This window comes from Lagopus muta, chromosome 2 (genome assembly GCF_023343835.1).
Source record: "Lagopus muta isolate bLagMut1 chromosome 2, bLagMut1 primary, whole genome shotgun sequence".
In the NCBI taxonomy this organism is placed as follows: Eukaryota; Metazoa; Chordata; class Aves; order Galliformes; family Phasianidae; genus Lagopus; species Lagopus muta.
The window spans coordinates 63,261,076-63,277,223 of NC_064434.1; the positions used below are offsets into that span (position 1 = coordinate 63,261,076).

At 43.1% G+C, this 16,148-nt stretch overlaps 1 protein-coding gene across 2 annotated transcripts in view; it reads right to left on the minus strand.

Annotated features, from left to right (window-relative positions):
* LOC125690068 (SAM and SH3 domain-containing protein 1-like) overlaps window positions 1-15,647 on the minus strand; it is a 522,255-nt gene extending 506,608 nt beyond the window's left edge. Inside the window, exons 1-3 of one of the 2 annotated variants that reach the window (XM_048938015.1) lie at window positions 15,539-15,647; window positions 14,741-14,935; window positions 13,879-14,293 (exon numbers count right to left, since the gene is read on the minus strand). In XM_048938015.1, coding sequence (XP_048793972.1) covers window positions 13,879-14,293; window positions 14,741-14,760 — 435 coding nt within the window. In that variant the 5' untranslated portion in view covers window positions 14,761-14,935; window positions 15,539-15,647. Of the gene's footprint in view, window positions 1-13,878; window positions 14,294-14,740; window positions 14,936-15,146; window positions 15,229-15,538 lie in introns of those variants that run through there. The other variant, XM_048938019.1, reaches the window with a different exon arrangement.
* Between the last annotated feature and the right edge of the window lie 501 nt (window positions 15,648-16,148).

The following is a 16,148-nucleotide window of genomic DNA, read 5'->3' on the forward strand; positions in this document are numbered from 1 at the left end:
CCTTAATTACTTCCCAGATTTCCAAAATTTCCAGGCCAGGAGCAACCATGCAAAATTTTCTACCTTAAAAGGAATACACTGAACTGTTTGCTTCCAGGAACAGTACGTTGAAAGTGGGTTACAGCAGTGTTATTTAACAACGTTTCCACCTTTTTAGAAATAAAATGTTCAAGGCACCTTCACAGAGTTATGTGTAGACAAATGTATGCTTGAGTAATTGGGTCTCCAAGATGATACAGCTTGCCCTCTTAGCATAAAGATCAGCACTTGTGAATCAAAACATATTCAGTCCATTATAACAATAACGCAAACAACACTTAAGAACTCTAAATGAATTCCCACTGCATTAACAGGAAAATCTGCCAATTATGCAAGTACGAAATAAGAAGCACAGCACAACAGAGGGACAGTCATAGGATAACAGATTCTTTTCCTGATCTCTTCCTTCCATTGCTGAGGCTTCAAGAAATGCAAGCATCACTTAGCTCTGGTCTTCTCTTGCCTGTGCATTTAAACTCTCAAGGCACTTCAAGAACCTACATCCTTTCAACAGGACACCCCCTCCCCAGTTTATTACAAAAGCTACATTTCAGATTGCAACACACAACTGAGAACTTTTTTAATGGCCATGCAATGATTAATTTTTGTCAGGACAAATGCTTCAGGTGTCATAGTCAAGTGCTCACTTCTGCCTTTTGCAGCATTACAGTACACAAACGTTCAAAACATATGGCCATTATGCAATTAATAAATAAAGAGTAATTCTTCAGAAATAATTTTATCTGAGGTTTCGCTTCTGAACTGCTGTTGATAGCAGAAGATATTTACAAAGACTTCACTACCACATAAGGGAAAAGTTAGGTAGATTTAAAAAAGGATGGAAGTCCTAGGGATTAGAAGCATGAATCTGAATTTCTAGCAAAATAGCATAGCAGCAAGATGCACAACTAAGAAGAAAATAGCATTTTCCTATACAGAATGAAAGCTGTGGTATGCCCTGTAATTCTATTCTTGTATCAGTCATTCACTTGCTCATACTTGTACAGCAGGCCACGCTGAAGCCTTTGTCACTGAGATACCACATAAAATACAGCAAAATAATCAACTGTGAGGTCTTGATGCAAGAAAAACTGCAGAAGAGAAGTAGTTTCTTGGAATAAGCCAATCCACTGTCACTCACAGAGGATGAAATACTTGCAAAGGACTGACTGAATAAAAACATTAGTCCTACCCCTTGTGACCCTAAGTTGGGTCAGCGTGCCTGCAGGGAATACACAGAACAGACATTAATTTTTACATGACATGTCCAGTAGGGAAAGAGTTTCATATAGTTTACACTTGAGTCAGACTAACACAGAATAAAAATGTGTCTGAAGGTTTAGAAATTTAATCCTGATTCATCTGTGATCAAGGCACACTGCTGTTTTCTTCAGCTGAGTACTGAACTATAGGATTGATAACATACAGTATTAATATGCATCAGGTCAAATCCTTGGCCACATTCAAAATACACAAAGCACTCCCCATGAAGGGATTTATACAGGTGTCTCAAGGCTTATCCTTTGCAGACCTCACTTTTCCACATGCACATTCATGTAGTACCAACGGATCTACACTCCCTAGGCACCACAGAATCGTGGAATGGCTTGGATTGGAAGGGATCCCAAGGATCATCAAGTTCCAGCTCCCCCCACCACAGGCTGCTAGATGAAGAACTAGATCAGGCCAGCACAGAAATATTCTTGACTCCTACTTCCACTAGTAAACCAGCAGCAGTGACTGAAACAGAACAGACATAAGTGTCTGTGCTCAATGGATCTTATTGGCACAAACAGAGGAGTTCACCTACAGGCTAGATAGAGTGATGGCCACAACTAGACCAGTGGCATGGAGTGGGGAGGGAAGTGGACAGCAGGAAACGCTGGAGAGCACTCAAGGAGATGGGCTGCTGTGTGTCAAGAAAGCACACTGTCCTGCTTTAACAGCCATGAAGAGCAGTGACTTGATGCAGAAAGACAACAGAAGATAAAACAAACCTGTGTTTGTTGGAATGAAACTATTATGTCATGTGGAGAAAATCTTGTTGGTCCCTCCTCACACATAAAAATGCTTTTGTTTCCACAAATCAAGAGGTGACGAAACAATGGACAACACAGACTTATGAAGAATTAATTATGCTAAATCAACACAATCACCTTCTATATCAGACAAGGAAACTCCCAGCGTAAAAGATCTAACTAGGTGCCACTAATCTTGATTTCAGAAAGCCTTCTGATAACGTTTCACTAGACATTCATACTAGCAAACTAGCAAAGAATGGTCAAATGCAAATAACTGGTACAAAATATTTACAGAACTCTACCTACAGAACGCATAGGAGTAAAATTTGAAGAGTTATAAGAAATCTTCCAGGGGACTGCTCCCAGCACAGTGATCATGTTCAGTACCAAAGTGGATGGTAAAAATGAAAATATTTTTATATCAGTGGGACACACTCAACCTGTTGGAGCATTAATGCACAAGAGGCTGGCCTTTGAATTCATACTCATTCATTAATAATTCATTAATTCTTGAAATGGAGGGAGTCTGATCATACAAGGATGTTATTCAGCAGTCACATAACAGCAAAAGTACAACAGGATATGGATCATTACATACACAAACAATGGCTAGCTCTCCCTCCTAAAGGGCTCAAGGACTGCTGTAGACTCAAGGCAGGAGCCACCAATGTAAGCATTACAAAAAAGATTACAAGCACAAAGGGATAACCAATGCTCTGCCCTACACCAGCAAGGCCACAGACCTCTTCAGACCAATGAGTGAAAGAATACTAAATGGGTCATTTGCACGCCCTCCTCCAAAAACAAGCAAACAAAAAAAGGATGGACCATTAATTGTCAGACACTTGGGTAGGATTCAGCAGGGCCCTCAAAAATCTAAACCTTGCTAACAGAAGACATAACAAGAAGTAACAAAATGAGTTGTAACACAGAAAATTAGATAAGATGCTAAAAAACAATTTTAACAGTAAAGACATCTTACCACATCAAGGATTAATAAGATTACAGGAGTCGCATTACTTAAAATTAGGAAACAGCTTGTCAAGCTGATGTCTGAGGAAAACACTCCTATTTTATTATTCAGATGCTTAAACCGATCTGACAAGTATCTCAACCACAAAAATTACTGAGAGTTGGTACGACCAATTAGCCAAACATCAGAAGGACAACTAACTCCCTGTGTAGATATGGCATCATATGAGCAAAACCTCTATTAAACAAAACAGAACAACAAACTTTAGCAACCTTAGATTAGCCAAACTTCAGGGGTATGAAAGGGGAATATATTGGAAACAACTGCACTGATTTCACTACTTTTTCTGCTTTTCTGAGATAGACACTTCTGGTTCAGTTCCACGTAGCACTACTACTTCAGGCAGAGGAAAAAAAAGTTTGCATAAAGCTGCAGGAGTCTTTCAAACATGTTCTTCAGATGGAAGCCCTCTAAGCAACAACCAAAGCTGGGATTTAAACATGAACCCTTTAAAAAAATAAAAGAGCTTTTATCTTCCAGCTTCTTGAATTTAAAAGATTCTGACAGTATTTCAAAATGTACGGTCTAAAAATTCTTTATGCAGTTTTGGGGAAGGAAAAAAAAACCACCACAAGAACACCAACATCCTCACTGTTATTTGCATACACTCTGCGGCCTTTTCGTTCATTCCCAGTCTGACAAAGATGGCTACATAGGCACAAGCAATGAGCTTATAGGTCTAAGAATTCATGTGCTTATCATGAGAGAGCAGAAACCAGTTATTCTGAAAGATATGTAAAGGAGCACGTTGACAGCCAGCCAGTAACTCCTTCAATCACATCACTTTAAATGATAACAAGTAAAAAATATTAGTTACAATGCCTGTTAAATTTCTACCTTTAGGCACAACAGAACACGTCAATAAGACAAATCCCCCCATATCACCTAAGTCCGAGAGTTATCTCCACCTCTGTGTAAACATCTCCAAAATAACACTATATAAACCTCTCAGTATAAAGACATGTCTGCTCCTATGATTTCTTTACTACAGGTTGTATCTTCTTTCCAAGTTCAGCTTCTACCTGGCAGTTTCAGCCCAGTAAGCTATCAATAATTAATACATGGGATTATTCTATTCTAAGGCTGAACAGTCCTTTTGAAAGAAATAACCTGAATCAAGAAATAAATAATCACATCACAATTATCAACTTCTTTCATTTCCTTCATTCTAACTATTTCCATATACCAAAAAGCATCTTAACCATCATCTTTTTATTCTTTTGTTTCTGGGTGAAAAAAGGAAAATCATTCTGAATCTCATTGTACTGTTTGACAGGCTATGGCTTATTTCACACATCTGGAAGAAGGGGGAAGGAAGAGCAAGAAAAAAAAAAAAAAAGGTGCAGATCAATTTAACCTCACGTGGATCCAGCTAATATAAGTACATTTAAAGAGCTACTTCCATCAAGATTGGACAAAGACCAGGAAACAGTGATTGTATTTTTGTATTTATTGCTTTGAAAGTAGAATTACAGATTCTGTGCAAAAACAAAAAAACTTCATTTGTTGTCAACAAAATCAATAGCTGAAGATCCACGATCTCTCATGGTATGGGGTCAGAGTCTACATACCCAGCAGAACTTAGTGTAGAGAAGCTTTTGAAAACTCCACTGCACAGAAGGCAAAGGTTCTTATAGGTTAGACAAGAAATACCAGTACTGATGTCTGTTTAGAAAGCACTATAAAAACTTCTAAACTCAAACATCCCCTGACAAGCCCTGCTTCACTGAAGCATGCCTACTTACATTTAGTGGCTGCCATATTTGCTTATACCAGTTGATCAAACATCCTGAAGCAACAATGATTAAGCACATGGCCAAACAACAGTCAAAATACAGAATGCTAGAAGTTCATCAGATGAGGAAATCTCTGACAGCTATAACTTAGTTTTAAGTATTCACTAGAGTTCATTTCTTTTCTTTAATGCTGGTTAATGTGAGCAGCATTGCAGTGAAACACTGACACCAAAACTAAGGCTTATTTATCACCTAAAGGTTAAAAATGGACACAGACAGCAAGTAACACATTTAAGAGTGTTTAACATAGATTGTAAGCCTTTAAATCCATACAACCCATAAATATTGCTGTTTGCTTATTATTCATCATCTCTGTGATATAGACAGTTAATTGAATAGTAGTTGTTTATCACTATCTGAAATAGCCTACAAAAAAGTACTTGAAAGTTAATCACTTTTCAAGCCAAATGTGCACTAAAATAAATAAGGAGTAGTCAAGAGCAATGCCCTTTGCAGTGAAAACTTTTTTCTCAGCAGGAACCAGAGAAGAAAGAACACCACTTAAGCAAATGTGGATTTTTTGTTGTTGTTGTTGTTTGTTTGTTTTTTAAAAAAAAGCTTTTACTACTAAGGACCCAAGTTAAGTATTGGGAGGAATTGCATAAAGGAATAAACTTCAGTGAAAACACCTGAATCACTCCAAGTCTCTTAAAAATACCAGCATTAGAACTTTAGAATTGAACTTAAACACCTCACGTAATTTGAAGGAAAGGACTCTACTGCTTCAGTTAAAGATAATGTATCCTGAAAGTCTAACATTAGAAACTTACGAACTAAAACCTACAGTGTATATGAAGGCTACATACAAGTACTGCCTCATAGAATATCAGGGAAAAAGATAATCATGAAGTTAGAAAGCACTAATGAAAGGGATGAAGTTGTTGCTGTCCAGCTGTACAGCAAGTCCAAATTAGAGAGAGATCCTTCTGCAGCAAATGTGACAACAAAGACAAGAAAGAAAAAGCTATTTTTAAAAAGATGGTGCTCAGTTCCTTATGTACATGAAAAGAAGTACATTCAATACAAGGGAATGTCTGCATTACTTTCCAAATTCAGGTCAACGCTATTAACTACCACATCAGTTTCACCCACTTAAAAGTCTATGAAGCAATTAACTCCCCTCAACAAATTCAGGCTTCTATAAAAAACACGACATCCAGAAAGTACATACTGCAATAGCTTATTTCCTGTTAGACATCCTAGAAATTGATTTAATGAATCCCACACTTGCATAAGCAGGTCTTTTTAATATTTTTACACATAGAATATAAGTTCTTTTCCAAGCAAACTTCCAAAATTATGATGAAGCTGTCCCTGGGGACAACAACCAAACACTTTACAACTTCCCTTGTAGGTGAAGTAAAACCACTACTTAAAGCTTACAAGAAAACCACCCAATTTTGTAAGAAACATTAAAAGAAAAAAAAAAAAAAAAAAAAAAAAAGCATAGTACCAACACTATCACATACTTGCTAGAGCATCAGTACTAGCTCCCTTTAACAAGAGACTCAAGCTTCCTCTAAGGATAAATTTTTTCTACTTCTACTGCCAAAATCTTTTCCAAACACATAACATTTACTTACAGCAACTGGTACTGTAGATGATGTAAACTCCACTGGAAAAATTTCCTAAACTGATCAAATCTTTCCCAAACTGCTGCTCACCCTTAAAAGCACCATAAATGAGCAGAGGCCACCAGCATGGGTGTGCCTAGCAGCAGGCCAGGCTCAGCTGATGGCCCTTAGCAGTTAAAGCAGTTCCCATCATTCCACTACCCTGCACTCACAAGCCTTTCTACCAAAAAGAATAAGATCTTTTTCCCAGGGAACGGCTGCATCAGAACTCAAAGAAATTTTTTACTCAGAGAGAGTTAAGGCACAGGCTGCCCAGAGCTGTTCCCACTGAGGTCATATGCAGCATGATAGCACCACATCCCTACCTTGAGGGTGCAGGTGCTTATGACAAAAGTAGCTCATCTGGAGAAAAAAAGAAACTTGTGGAAGACTTATATTTGTATGCAGTTGTAAGTTTTATTTGACATACACCATTTATTCCTAATTTATAGCTATTGACAGGACAATTTGAAACAATTGTTTACTTGATTGCAGCCAAGATCCATGAATGTAGATTTCAGACGTTACCAAACATTCATTCCTGAGCAAAACTGTCAGATCTAAATTCGTAAGTCAGCCTTGCTGCTGTTGAAGCTGCTAATGGTGATATTTAAAGCTCTGAAACTTTTTGGTTTCTTTTTGCACTCTACTGCTATATTTTCTGTCGTCATCTCCTGTTGTACGGTTCTTACCCATTACAATTAAAGCTGGTAAGGGCAGACTTGTTAGCTGATTTAGACTTGAATACTTCAAGCCAAGCTCAGCATCAAATGAAATCCCTGGCAAAATCCCCACTGACTTCACTGGGAATGAAACCAAGTGGAGGAGCAAGGCTCCGTCCAGAGGCATGTGTCACCACAATTCACATACTGCTGAGCTCCTGAGAACGACAACAAGATATTATTTGAAGGCAGCTACAATTGCGTTTCATTTGACAAACCACTTCTCTTTTGCTTTGCAAAGCATTCAGAGACATTTGTTACACTCTGCAAGTAGCAAAGCTAGCAGACTCGAAGACGGTGCAGACAGTTGTGTGTCAGCCTGGCAGCGTCGGGGTACGTTCAGCAATTCTGCACTTCCTGCTGCAGAGCTGCTCCCAAAATAACACAGCACTGCTAAACATAGCGCTGCGTGTACTTTTAAGAAATGACAATTCCTGCAGCGTGTACAAGCAACCGCGTTTGTCGAGATAAGCACATCAACACGAGGTGTCATGTTAGGCTAGACAAAGAGATTGAACGAGATAGCTTTGTCAAACACAAAGCAAAGTGTCTCATTCAAACTGACAAAGCAAGAAATGTGAAAGTTCCACCTACCAATGCAGCCTGCTCTGCCCTGCTTTGGGAGAATCTCAAGACAGGAAGCGACCTCCTGTAACTGATGCAATAATTTCTCTGCTAACCTGCACTAACATTATTCCTGTCGCTTCAGATCACGCTGTGGCATTCTACACAGGTTCTATAGTACCTACCTGTGGGTATGTTTCTGATCACGCGTACGGATTTATATACCTTAGTGGGTAAGGACTGTTCGTAACAATTATACCTTGTGTGCATATGTTAACAGGCAAAATTAACAGCGTAACTAATTGTCATTATATCCAAGCTACTGTTTATTCTGATATTGCTTTTCTTACTTACAGATAGGGGAGTTCACATTTAATGTTAACATATGGGCAAACACCCTGCAGTAGTTGGTCCCACCACTTCACCTGTCTACAACTTTTCATGTGACTTGGAAAACCCTCCAACTTTCCTTCAATGAGGAAAATTCATCAATCTAAAATGAGGGACATAGCTGCCCTACATATAAGGCAGATGCAGTACGGTGGTATTGGCTATAAACAGAACAAACAGAACTAAAAACATGGCTCACGAGATTACTTTGTGAGATTTCGTTTTCCTTTGGCATTTCACAAACACGGCTGTAAACAGCATGAGCTCAGTTCACCCTACATATGGAGGAAACAGAAGCTCTGGGGGCGGCATCAACAAAAATCTTTTTGTTAAAAAGGGTTTTCTTCTCAGAAAGGCTCACAACCATCAAACTTAGATAAAACAAGACAATTATATGGATATTCAGGAGTGAAACTTGGGGTTTGACTTTTGCCCCAGTGGTGGTGCCCCTTAGTGTGCAGCGCACACACACATGCATGCACACCAGCAGGCATTCCTCTTTTGCCAGGGAATATTAGTTTAGCTTCTCCTTCAAATATAAAGCCATATGGAGGCAGGCTGAAGGTGTTTCTGGTTGCAGGGGAAGGCAGCTCTTCCACCGAGCTCAGGACCACTAACCTCCCTTCTCCCCTATCCAGCCCACACCCCAACCTGACCTGTGAAAATACACTGGAGGGCTGAAAGCACTACAAAAGGAAGGAAAATTACACAAAGCTAATAGGGGCTTCTCTCGGGACTCCACCTTTAATACACCCTAATGGGATCTTCCTCCCCTCAAAAGTGAAACATAATGAAGCCCAGGAAAATTCCCATTCAATGTTTTGAGAGGAGACTGAATACACGTTAAAATATTCAGGAACAATTCAAATGCAAATGCGGCAGAGTGCTGCGTTATTCATATTCTGCAACAATTTGCCTTAATGCTCCGTTAGGGCGAAATCCCTTTCCGGTTTGTTGTTTGCAAGTTTAATAAATCAGGACTTTGAAACAACTGCCCAATATACGAGGTGCCATATTTTCCTTAAAAAAAAAAAAAAAAAAAAAAAAAAAAACACAACAGTGATACGAAATCAAAGGCAAAGGCACATTGCTTTCTAGTACAAAATACCTTTTCACTCCCTGAATATCGCCTGTAGCTTTGCTAATTTTTTGCCATGAAAATATTGTTACTACTTAATGCACTAGTACTTTTGTCAATAGGCAACTTTCCCCAAGGCATATTTGAGAACGCTCTGCTAATCAGGGTTGATGCAGTTATTTCAAAGCAGCCAGGTCTTTAGAAAAAGGTTCATGTTTAATTCCAGAATGGGTGAGCATTGCCATTTCTTCAAAGCACAATATTTTTAATTCACTGAATTCATTTCTGTAGCTATCTAAATCACTAACTAAATTATCCAGCGACAGACTCAGTTTGAATCTGTGTTACAAAGCAGTACTGCTGGCATCTTCACTTCTTAGCATATAACTTATGCGAGATATTCCTCATTTTATGAAGGTGAGGATTAAACAAAGATTTAATCAGAAACACAGATCTGTGCCATACCATCAGCATGGAACTTAAAAATACATAGTTGGGCTTTTAATGAGATAACTCACTTGGATCTGATTTCTTACTTTTCTACATCTGCTTTAGCTCTTGAGATTATGACCTCAAGTGCAGCTGAATTTCCAGTGCTTGTTTTCCAAGCGTGCTGATAATCACAAACAGCACAGTGAGTGGCAATGAAGTCACACACCCATGTGAACATCGCACCACAGTTTTATTCTCTCTAATAAATATGGAAACCTACATCAGTATAACTATACTGAAGCTAAGCAAATCATTTTAATTGGTGTGGGACCTTTTAATGAATGTATATTTTCCGTCATTTTTAATGCATTTGCAATTCTCTGCAGATTAAAATCGAATAAAATTCTTCAAGAATGGGTCAGGCCATTTATTTCAATTAGAAATAGTAATGAAATTCCAGTAAACTATTAAATGTCACTTAATCTGTATTCAAGACAAATAGAATACTTAATTTCTCTTGACGTGTTCCACAACGAGGTATCCTCCTTGTCTTTATATTGACTAAAGTGGCGCTCCTCTGCTTTCCAAACACCACAGTGACATTTGGTGACATTATTCCTGCTCGAAACCAGCACAGACAATCTGTTTTGCAACCAGCCCACCAAGGTAAGAGTGTCTGCATGGGGGTGAAGGCTCTACTGTCTTTGTTCCAGCTGGCTCAGGTCAGTGCTGAGCTCTCCTTTGTTCAGCTTAATGGGAAGCTTGAGGGTTTTTTTTTTTTTCTTTTTTTTTTCCTTCTCCCATCAGACCCATCCAGAAAATGTCTACACGTCAAAAGAACACTAACAGTATTCCTACACAAGGCATAATTAGTTTCCTAATTAAACACAGAATTACAACACCCAAGGAGAAAATGTTCTGGGATGACATAAATGTTTCATTTGACTTGGGGTGGTACTGTGGGTTGTTGTGTGAAAGGCATGAGAGCCCTTCACTTCCATACACGTTTCTTACATTCACAAAGCTTCTAAACTGATCAGAGACAGCAGGCTTGAAAGTGAAACAGAAGGCTTGGAGTATTAAGGAACATTACCAACCTCAAATAAAAATCCAGCCTCAGTGGAGTTCATCTCTGTAGCAACTCTATTCCTCAGTTTATATTTGCAAAATATAGAAGACTCAATTTGAGGAAGTGAGGTCTTGTTATAGCTCTCATGGAAATAATCAAGATGGCTTGCGATAATTCTCCGTGTCTGAAGTCACCCACACACATGGCTTGGATTCAAAGTCTGCACATCTTTAAGAGATTTATATTAGGCTGTGCTAAGTAGGTGTTACTCATTTCTTCTGGGTGTGATCAAGCTAAGTCAAACTAAACTTTACCTTGCCAATGCTTTCCAATCCCTCACACTGTGGTTTTCGTCTGAAAATACAGCAACAACACCAAGAGGACAGCAAAGGGCTGCTTTCAACATCTCAGCATCCACACCTAAAATTCGTTTTTGATCTTGTGATGCGTGCACAAAAGGTTTCAAACAAGACAGAGGATCAGCAGCATTTCCAGTTCTAAGGGTCATTTTCAGATAAAACTCCAAAATTGTCTGAGAACTACATAACTGAAGGCAGTAAGCATTCTTCAGGAAACAAGTAAAATGCATCTACATATGTACGCAACCATTAACATACGCAGACACAGAAGCATGCATCTCTTTGTTAGGTTCCAGTCATAAATATCAGAAGGCTGTATGTCCATTTAAGCAAGAAAGGAGAAGGCTGGTTAGCCATGCAGTGGCACAAATGTAAATCCATCTTCCAAAGTTCGATGCCTGGTGCACAATATCCACATGACCATCTGCAGACAGACATGCCCTTTAACAAATACATACAAAGAACTTAAGATAAACCTCAAGATGGCTCTTAATCCTACGCAGAGGAGAATCTATTTTCTTTTGACATGTAGAACTCTGTACAGTGCGTATTCCATATAAAAACATATAATGTAGATTGATGAAATCATAGCCACAGTCTTCTAAAGGATTTTCTTTAGAAAAAGAGATGGTTACAATACAGTGCTTTCCCAAATGAAAGAATAAAATATTTCATTTTTCTTGTTCTGCACATGAATAATGCACAGTGACGTGATCTTTTGGTATTCCCTTTAAGCCGTTTTCAAGATGGATTGCTACAGTGGGTGGCATTCACAGTAACACATGTTGAGCAACACACATTCAGATCTTGCCAGCTTTATGGTTTCTTAGAACATGCTACAATCTGCAGTGATTCACACCAAGAAGATGGAGAAAGTTTTTCTATTACTGCAAGTAAAAATGATGTTAATATGCATTTACCATCCAAAATAAATACACTGACATTGCAAGATGAACTAAAACAAGGAAATTAAGCTTGGTTCCTCCTTCTACTACAAAATGTTCCATTCAGGTTTAAAAAGCATATTAGCATTAAAGCTGAGTGACAATTTCTGTGTAAGATGAGTTTGTCCTGACAGCTAACCTGCACTACTATCAAAGCCATCAGATTAAAACAAGGTGAGCTAAAGAAGAAAGCAGTGCCTACAATTTTCATTTCCTTGATGTCATACACTGTCATCTCAGTAATTTTGTAATTCCTATAGAGAAGATAGAAGGTAGTGAAGACAGGTAGAGGGTTCCCCTGGTAAGAAGGAATTGGTGACTGTGAGCACACAAAGTTGAAAGGAAGAAGTGAAGCAGTTCCAAAGGTGGATGATGAGCTGTGGCTTCATTAATAAGCAAAAACTTTTACAGAAGTTTGTTTATATTAGACAGGTAATGACAATTACAGACAGGCGTCAGTCCAAACAAGTATCACTTCAAAGGGAAAAAAAATCTCTTTGAAATGACACAGGAAGTTTCAGAAGATGCTGTACTCAGACTTCAAAATGTGCACTCAAGAGCGTTTTTATTAGACTTGACCACTATCCTATCAGATTTGATTCACTGTTTCTGACAATGTCATCAGCCAGATGTTTTAGGAAAGGGTGAACACAAATATCTCAGACCACTTGGCTGCGTTGCACTTGAGAAGCGACCATTGGCCTTCTATCACCATGCCCTTAGAAGTACAAATCTGAGAGCCTTATTATGCTGTAAGTCTTATTATGCGCACCTCTACATTGTTAACCAAGTTGGATTTCGCTCTTTATTCTCACATCCAGGTCCTCTGCTGGTATTAATTCTCAATTTTAATTTCTCACAATCATAATCATCTCCAGAAACCTGGTCCTGCAGACCTCTCCATCGCTTTGCTTCCATACTTTCAATTCCCAGGTTGAAAGTACCTACAGTTTCAAGGTCAACCAAAGAGTCAGACTTCAGATCATCAAAGAGAATGCAGGCAGCTTGGGTCACGAAACAACTTGCTGAAACACTTCATTCTAAACTCTGAAATATCATCACATCGCATCACATAATACCTTGTTTTCTTTCACAAATCACTTTCTCATTCGCGGCATTGTCTTTTTAATGTAATAGTTATATAACTTCCACACCATGTTACTATTACGTTTTAAACTTTTCAAATATAAGAACTAGATGAATATTGGGGTTTCATCAAACTGGGACGTAGTTTTCAGAGTCGTTCACTTTTCTGCCTTTCAGCAAAACATCTCGTAGACCTAGACCAACTTGCACCCGGAGTAGCTGACAAATGCTTCTGACATTCACCAGTCACTACCACCCTTCAGTCAATAAACAGAGGACGAGGAGTTGTAGGAGTTGTTCCACTAGCCACACTACTGCTTCCTTCAAGAGCCACTTCACCAACAGAAACCGACACTACAGCACTACCTTTATCAAAATATGGGAGACGCTATCACTCACCAACACAGTGGGAAACTTTCAGAGGGAAAAACCAGAAACATCCAGAAGCTTATCCTGTCCATCCCTGCCTTCACACTGCAGACCAGACTGGACATAAAGAACCGATTTATAACAACAATCAGAGGCGCAGCACATGGGCCCAGCTGAAGTGGTGAATGGGGCCATGGCCCCGCTCCTCTGCACGTGAGGCAAGTTCGGACTGTACTTCGCCTCAAACACACCCCGACCCCGATGCGTGCAGCTCCGCACCCTGGTGCTACGCTGGTGGAGACGCCCAGAGTAGCAGACCTCCAGTCACTGCCACCGCCCCTCAAGAGCCCCTTAGCCCCTTACCTTGTTGGAGTAGGGGGGCTTGCTCAGGTTGATGCCGTCGCGGACCAGCTTGTCCCGGATCATGATCTTCAGCTTCAGCCTCGGGTAGACTACCGGGCCCCCGCGGCCAGGCCGGTGTCGGGGTGCCGCCCCGTCCTGTCCAGGCGGGCGGCGGGGCCCCTTGGCGGGAGGCGCGGGCGGCGGCTCCAGGGTGAAGTAGAGCCCCGCCGCCCGCTCGTCCGCCTCCCGCAGCCTCCGCACGGCCTCGTGGATCCGGCGGCGGTGCTGGGGCACGGACACGCCGATGGCATCCAGGTCCGGGTCGCCGATCTGCTTGCAGACCTCCAGGTCGTCGTAGCCATTGTCGACAAAGGACTCGGCGTACTGAGGGAGCTGCAGGGTTTTCAGCCACTCGTACACTATGTTGGTGCACATGCTGCCTCCAAAAGAAGGACGAGTGCAACTTTCAGCACCGAAGCCAGCCTCCCTCTTGCCTCTCCTCACCGAAGGTAATAAAAACACGAACCAGAAACTGCGATGCGCGTCAAAGGACTCAGAATTAAGGTCAAGAAATCAACATCCACCAGGGGAAAATAAAAAATAAAAATCTTAAAGCAGATCGGCAGGGCACTGCAAGCACAGCTCAGCGAAGCCTTCGCGCTTATTCCTCCTCCTCTCCTGCCACTAAGTACCGCCGCTGCCTTCCTGCCACCGGAGACGGGCGGCTCGGGCGAAGGAGAAGCCAAGCGCAAGAGTGCATCCCCTAAATCCCAAGTCGTTGCCGCACCACATCCACCCGCTTTCACTGGAAATAATTCGCAGCCGCCGTCTTTTTCCCCCCTCTTCTTTTCGGCGTTAGTTTCTGTTCCCGCTCCCGTCTCACCTTCCTGCTCTCCGCCGCATGCCGGTCCCGGTTACCCGCCGCCGCCGCTGCCTCGCCACACGCTCCCTCTGAGGGAACCCCGCGTCGGATCGCGCACCCCCCCCCGGCAGCACAGGGGTGCCGGCTGTGCTGCCCTCCGCTCCCGGCTCTCTCCTGTCAGCACACGGCGGCTGTCGCTTCCTTTTCAAACGGGTCCTTTCGGATTAGGAAGAAAAAGAAGGGGGAGGAAAAAAAAAAAAAAGATAAGGAAGAATCGCTCTCACTTTCCCGAGTTACTTTCCCGCTGCCCTCCACCCCCGGGATGCCGGGGAGCAGCGTTCCGCCCGCAGCCTGCCCCCCAGCCCCGCTCCCGGCGCTGCCCCGCTCCGGCCCCCCCCGGCGGGGCGCGCACAACTTTCCCCGCTACCCTCATCGGTGGCCTCGGAGCCGTGCGGGCATCCTCTCGCAGCGGCGGCAGCTCGGGGCTGCTCGCGGCAGGTCGCCGCCTGCCCCTCCTTCCGCTCAGCAGCAGAGCTCCCTCCGCTCTCCGTCCTCCCGTACCCCTCAGTCGCCCGCCCCGCCGCCAGCCGCTTTCCTCCGGCTCTTCCCGGCGCTCCGGTGCGGTGCCGCCCCGCTGCCGGCCCCTGCCCCACGCTCTCCCCGCCGCCCTTCCAACTTTCCCGCTACCGCCGGCGGGTGTCTGTCACACTGCTCTCTCGGCACAGGCACAGCCCTCGGGGGCGGCCGTGCCGAGACCGGGGCAGGACAGGGGGCCGTCCGCGTTCCGCGCGCTCGCCCGCCGCCCGGCTCGCCGCGTACCCCCCGGAGCCAGAGACTGGGTTGGCGCTGGCGCTGGGGCGGGCCGCGGGACCGCACGGCCGGCAGCGGCACCGAGTACCGTCGCGGCCGAAGGCGGAGAGCGGAGCGTTTGGCGCGGGCTGTGCGAGGAGCCGCGGGAGGCGCTGCCCCCGCTCTACCGACCCGGGGCTGCCCGCGGCCGGCGGAGGCGCCGCACGGCCCCACCGCACTCCGCCCGCAATGCCGGGCTCGCAGCGCCCCCGCCAGGCCGCCGCGAGAAGTACGACCTGCCGTCCGCTCCAGATCAGCGCCCCTGGCCGGCCCCGGGCGAGGAGCGGTCCCGCCGCCAGGGGAGTTAGGGCAGGCCGGGATCTTACTAAAAGCACCTGGAGATCCTGCAGCCCGAACACAAAGGCTAGAGAGGGATATAGAGGACGTGCGGCCGGTCCTCCCAGTCGTGGCCCTGTCAAGCCGTGCCCACTGATGCTGACATGTGCAGGGACCATGGCTGGAGGCCAGCCGTCGTGGCACCCATCCTGCCTCTCCACACCACAGGTGCCAGAGGGACATACTCACTGTTGTCATCTGGGAAGCTTTATTTGTTTCATATTTCCTGCAGGACCTGTACAGC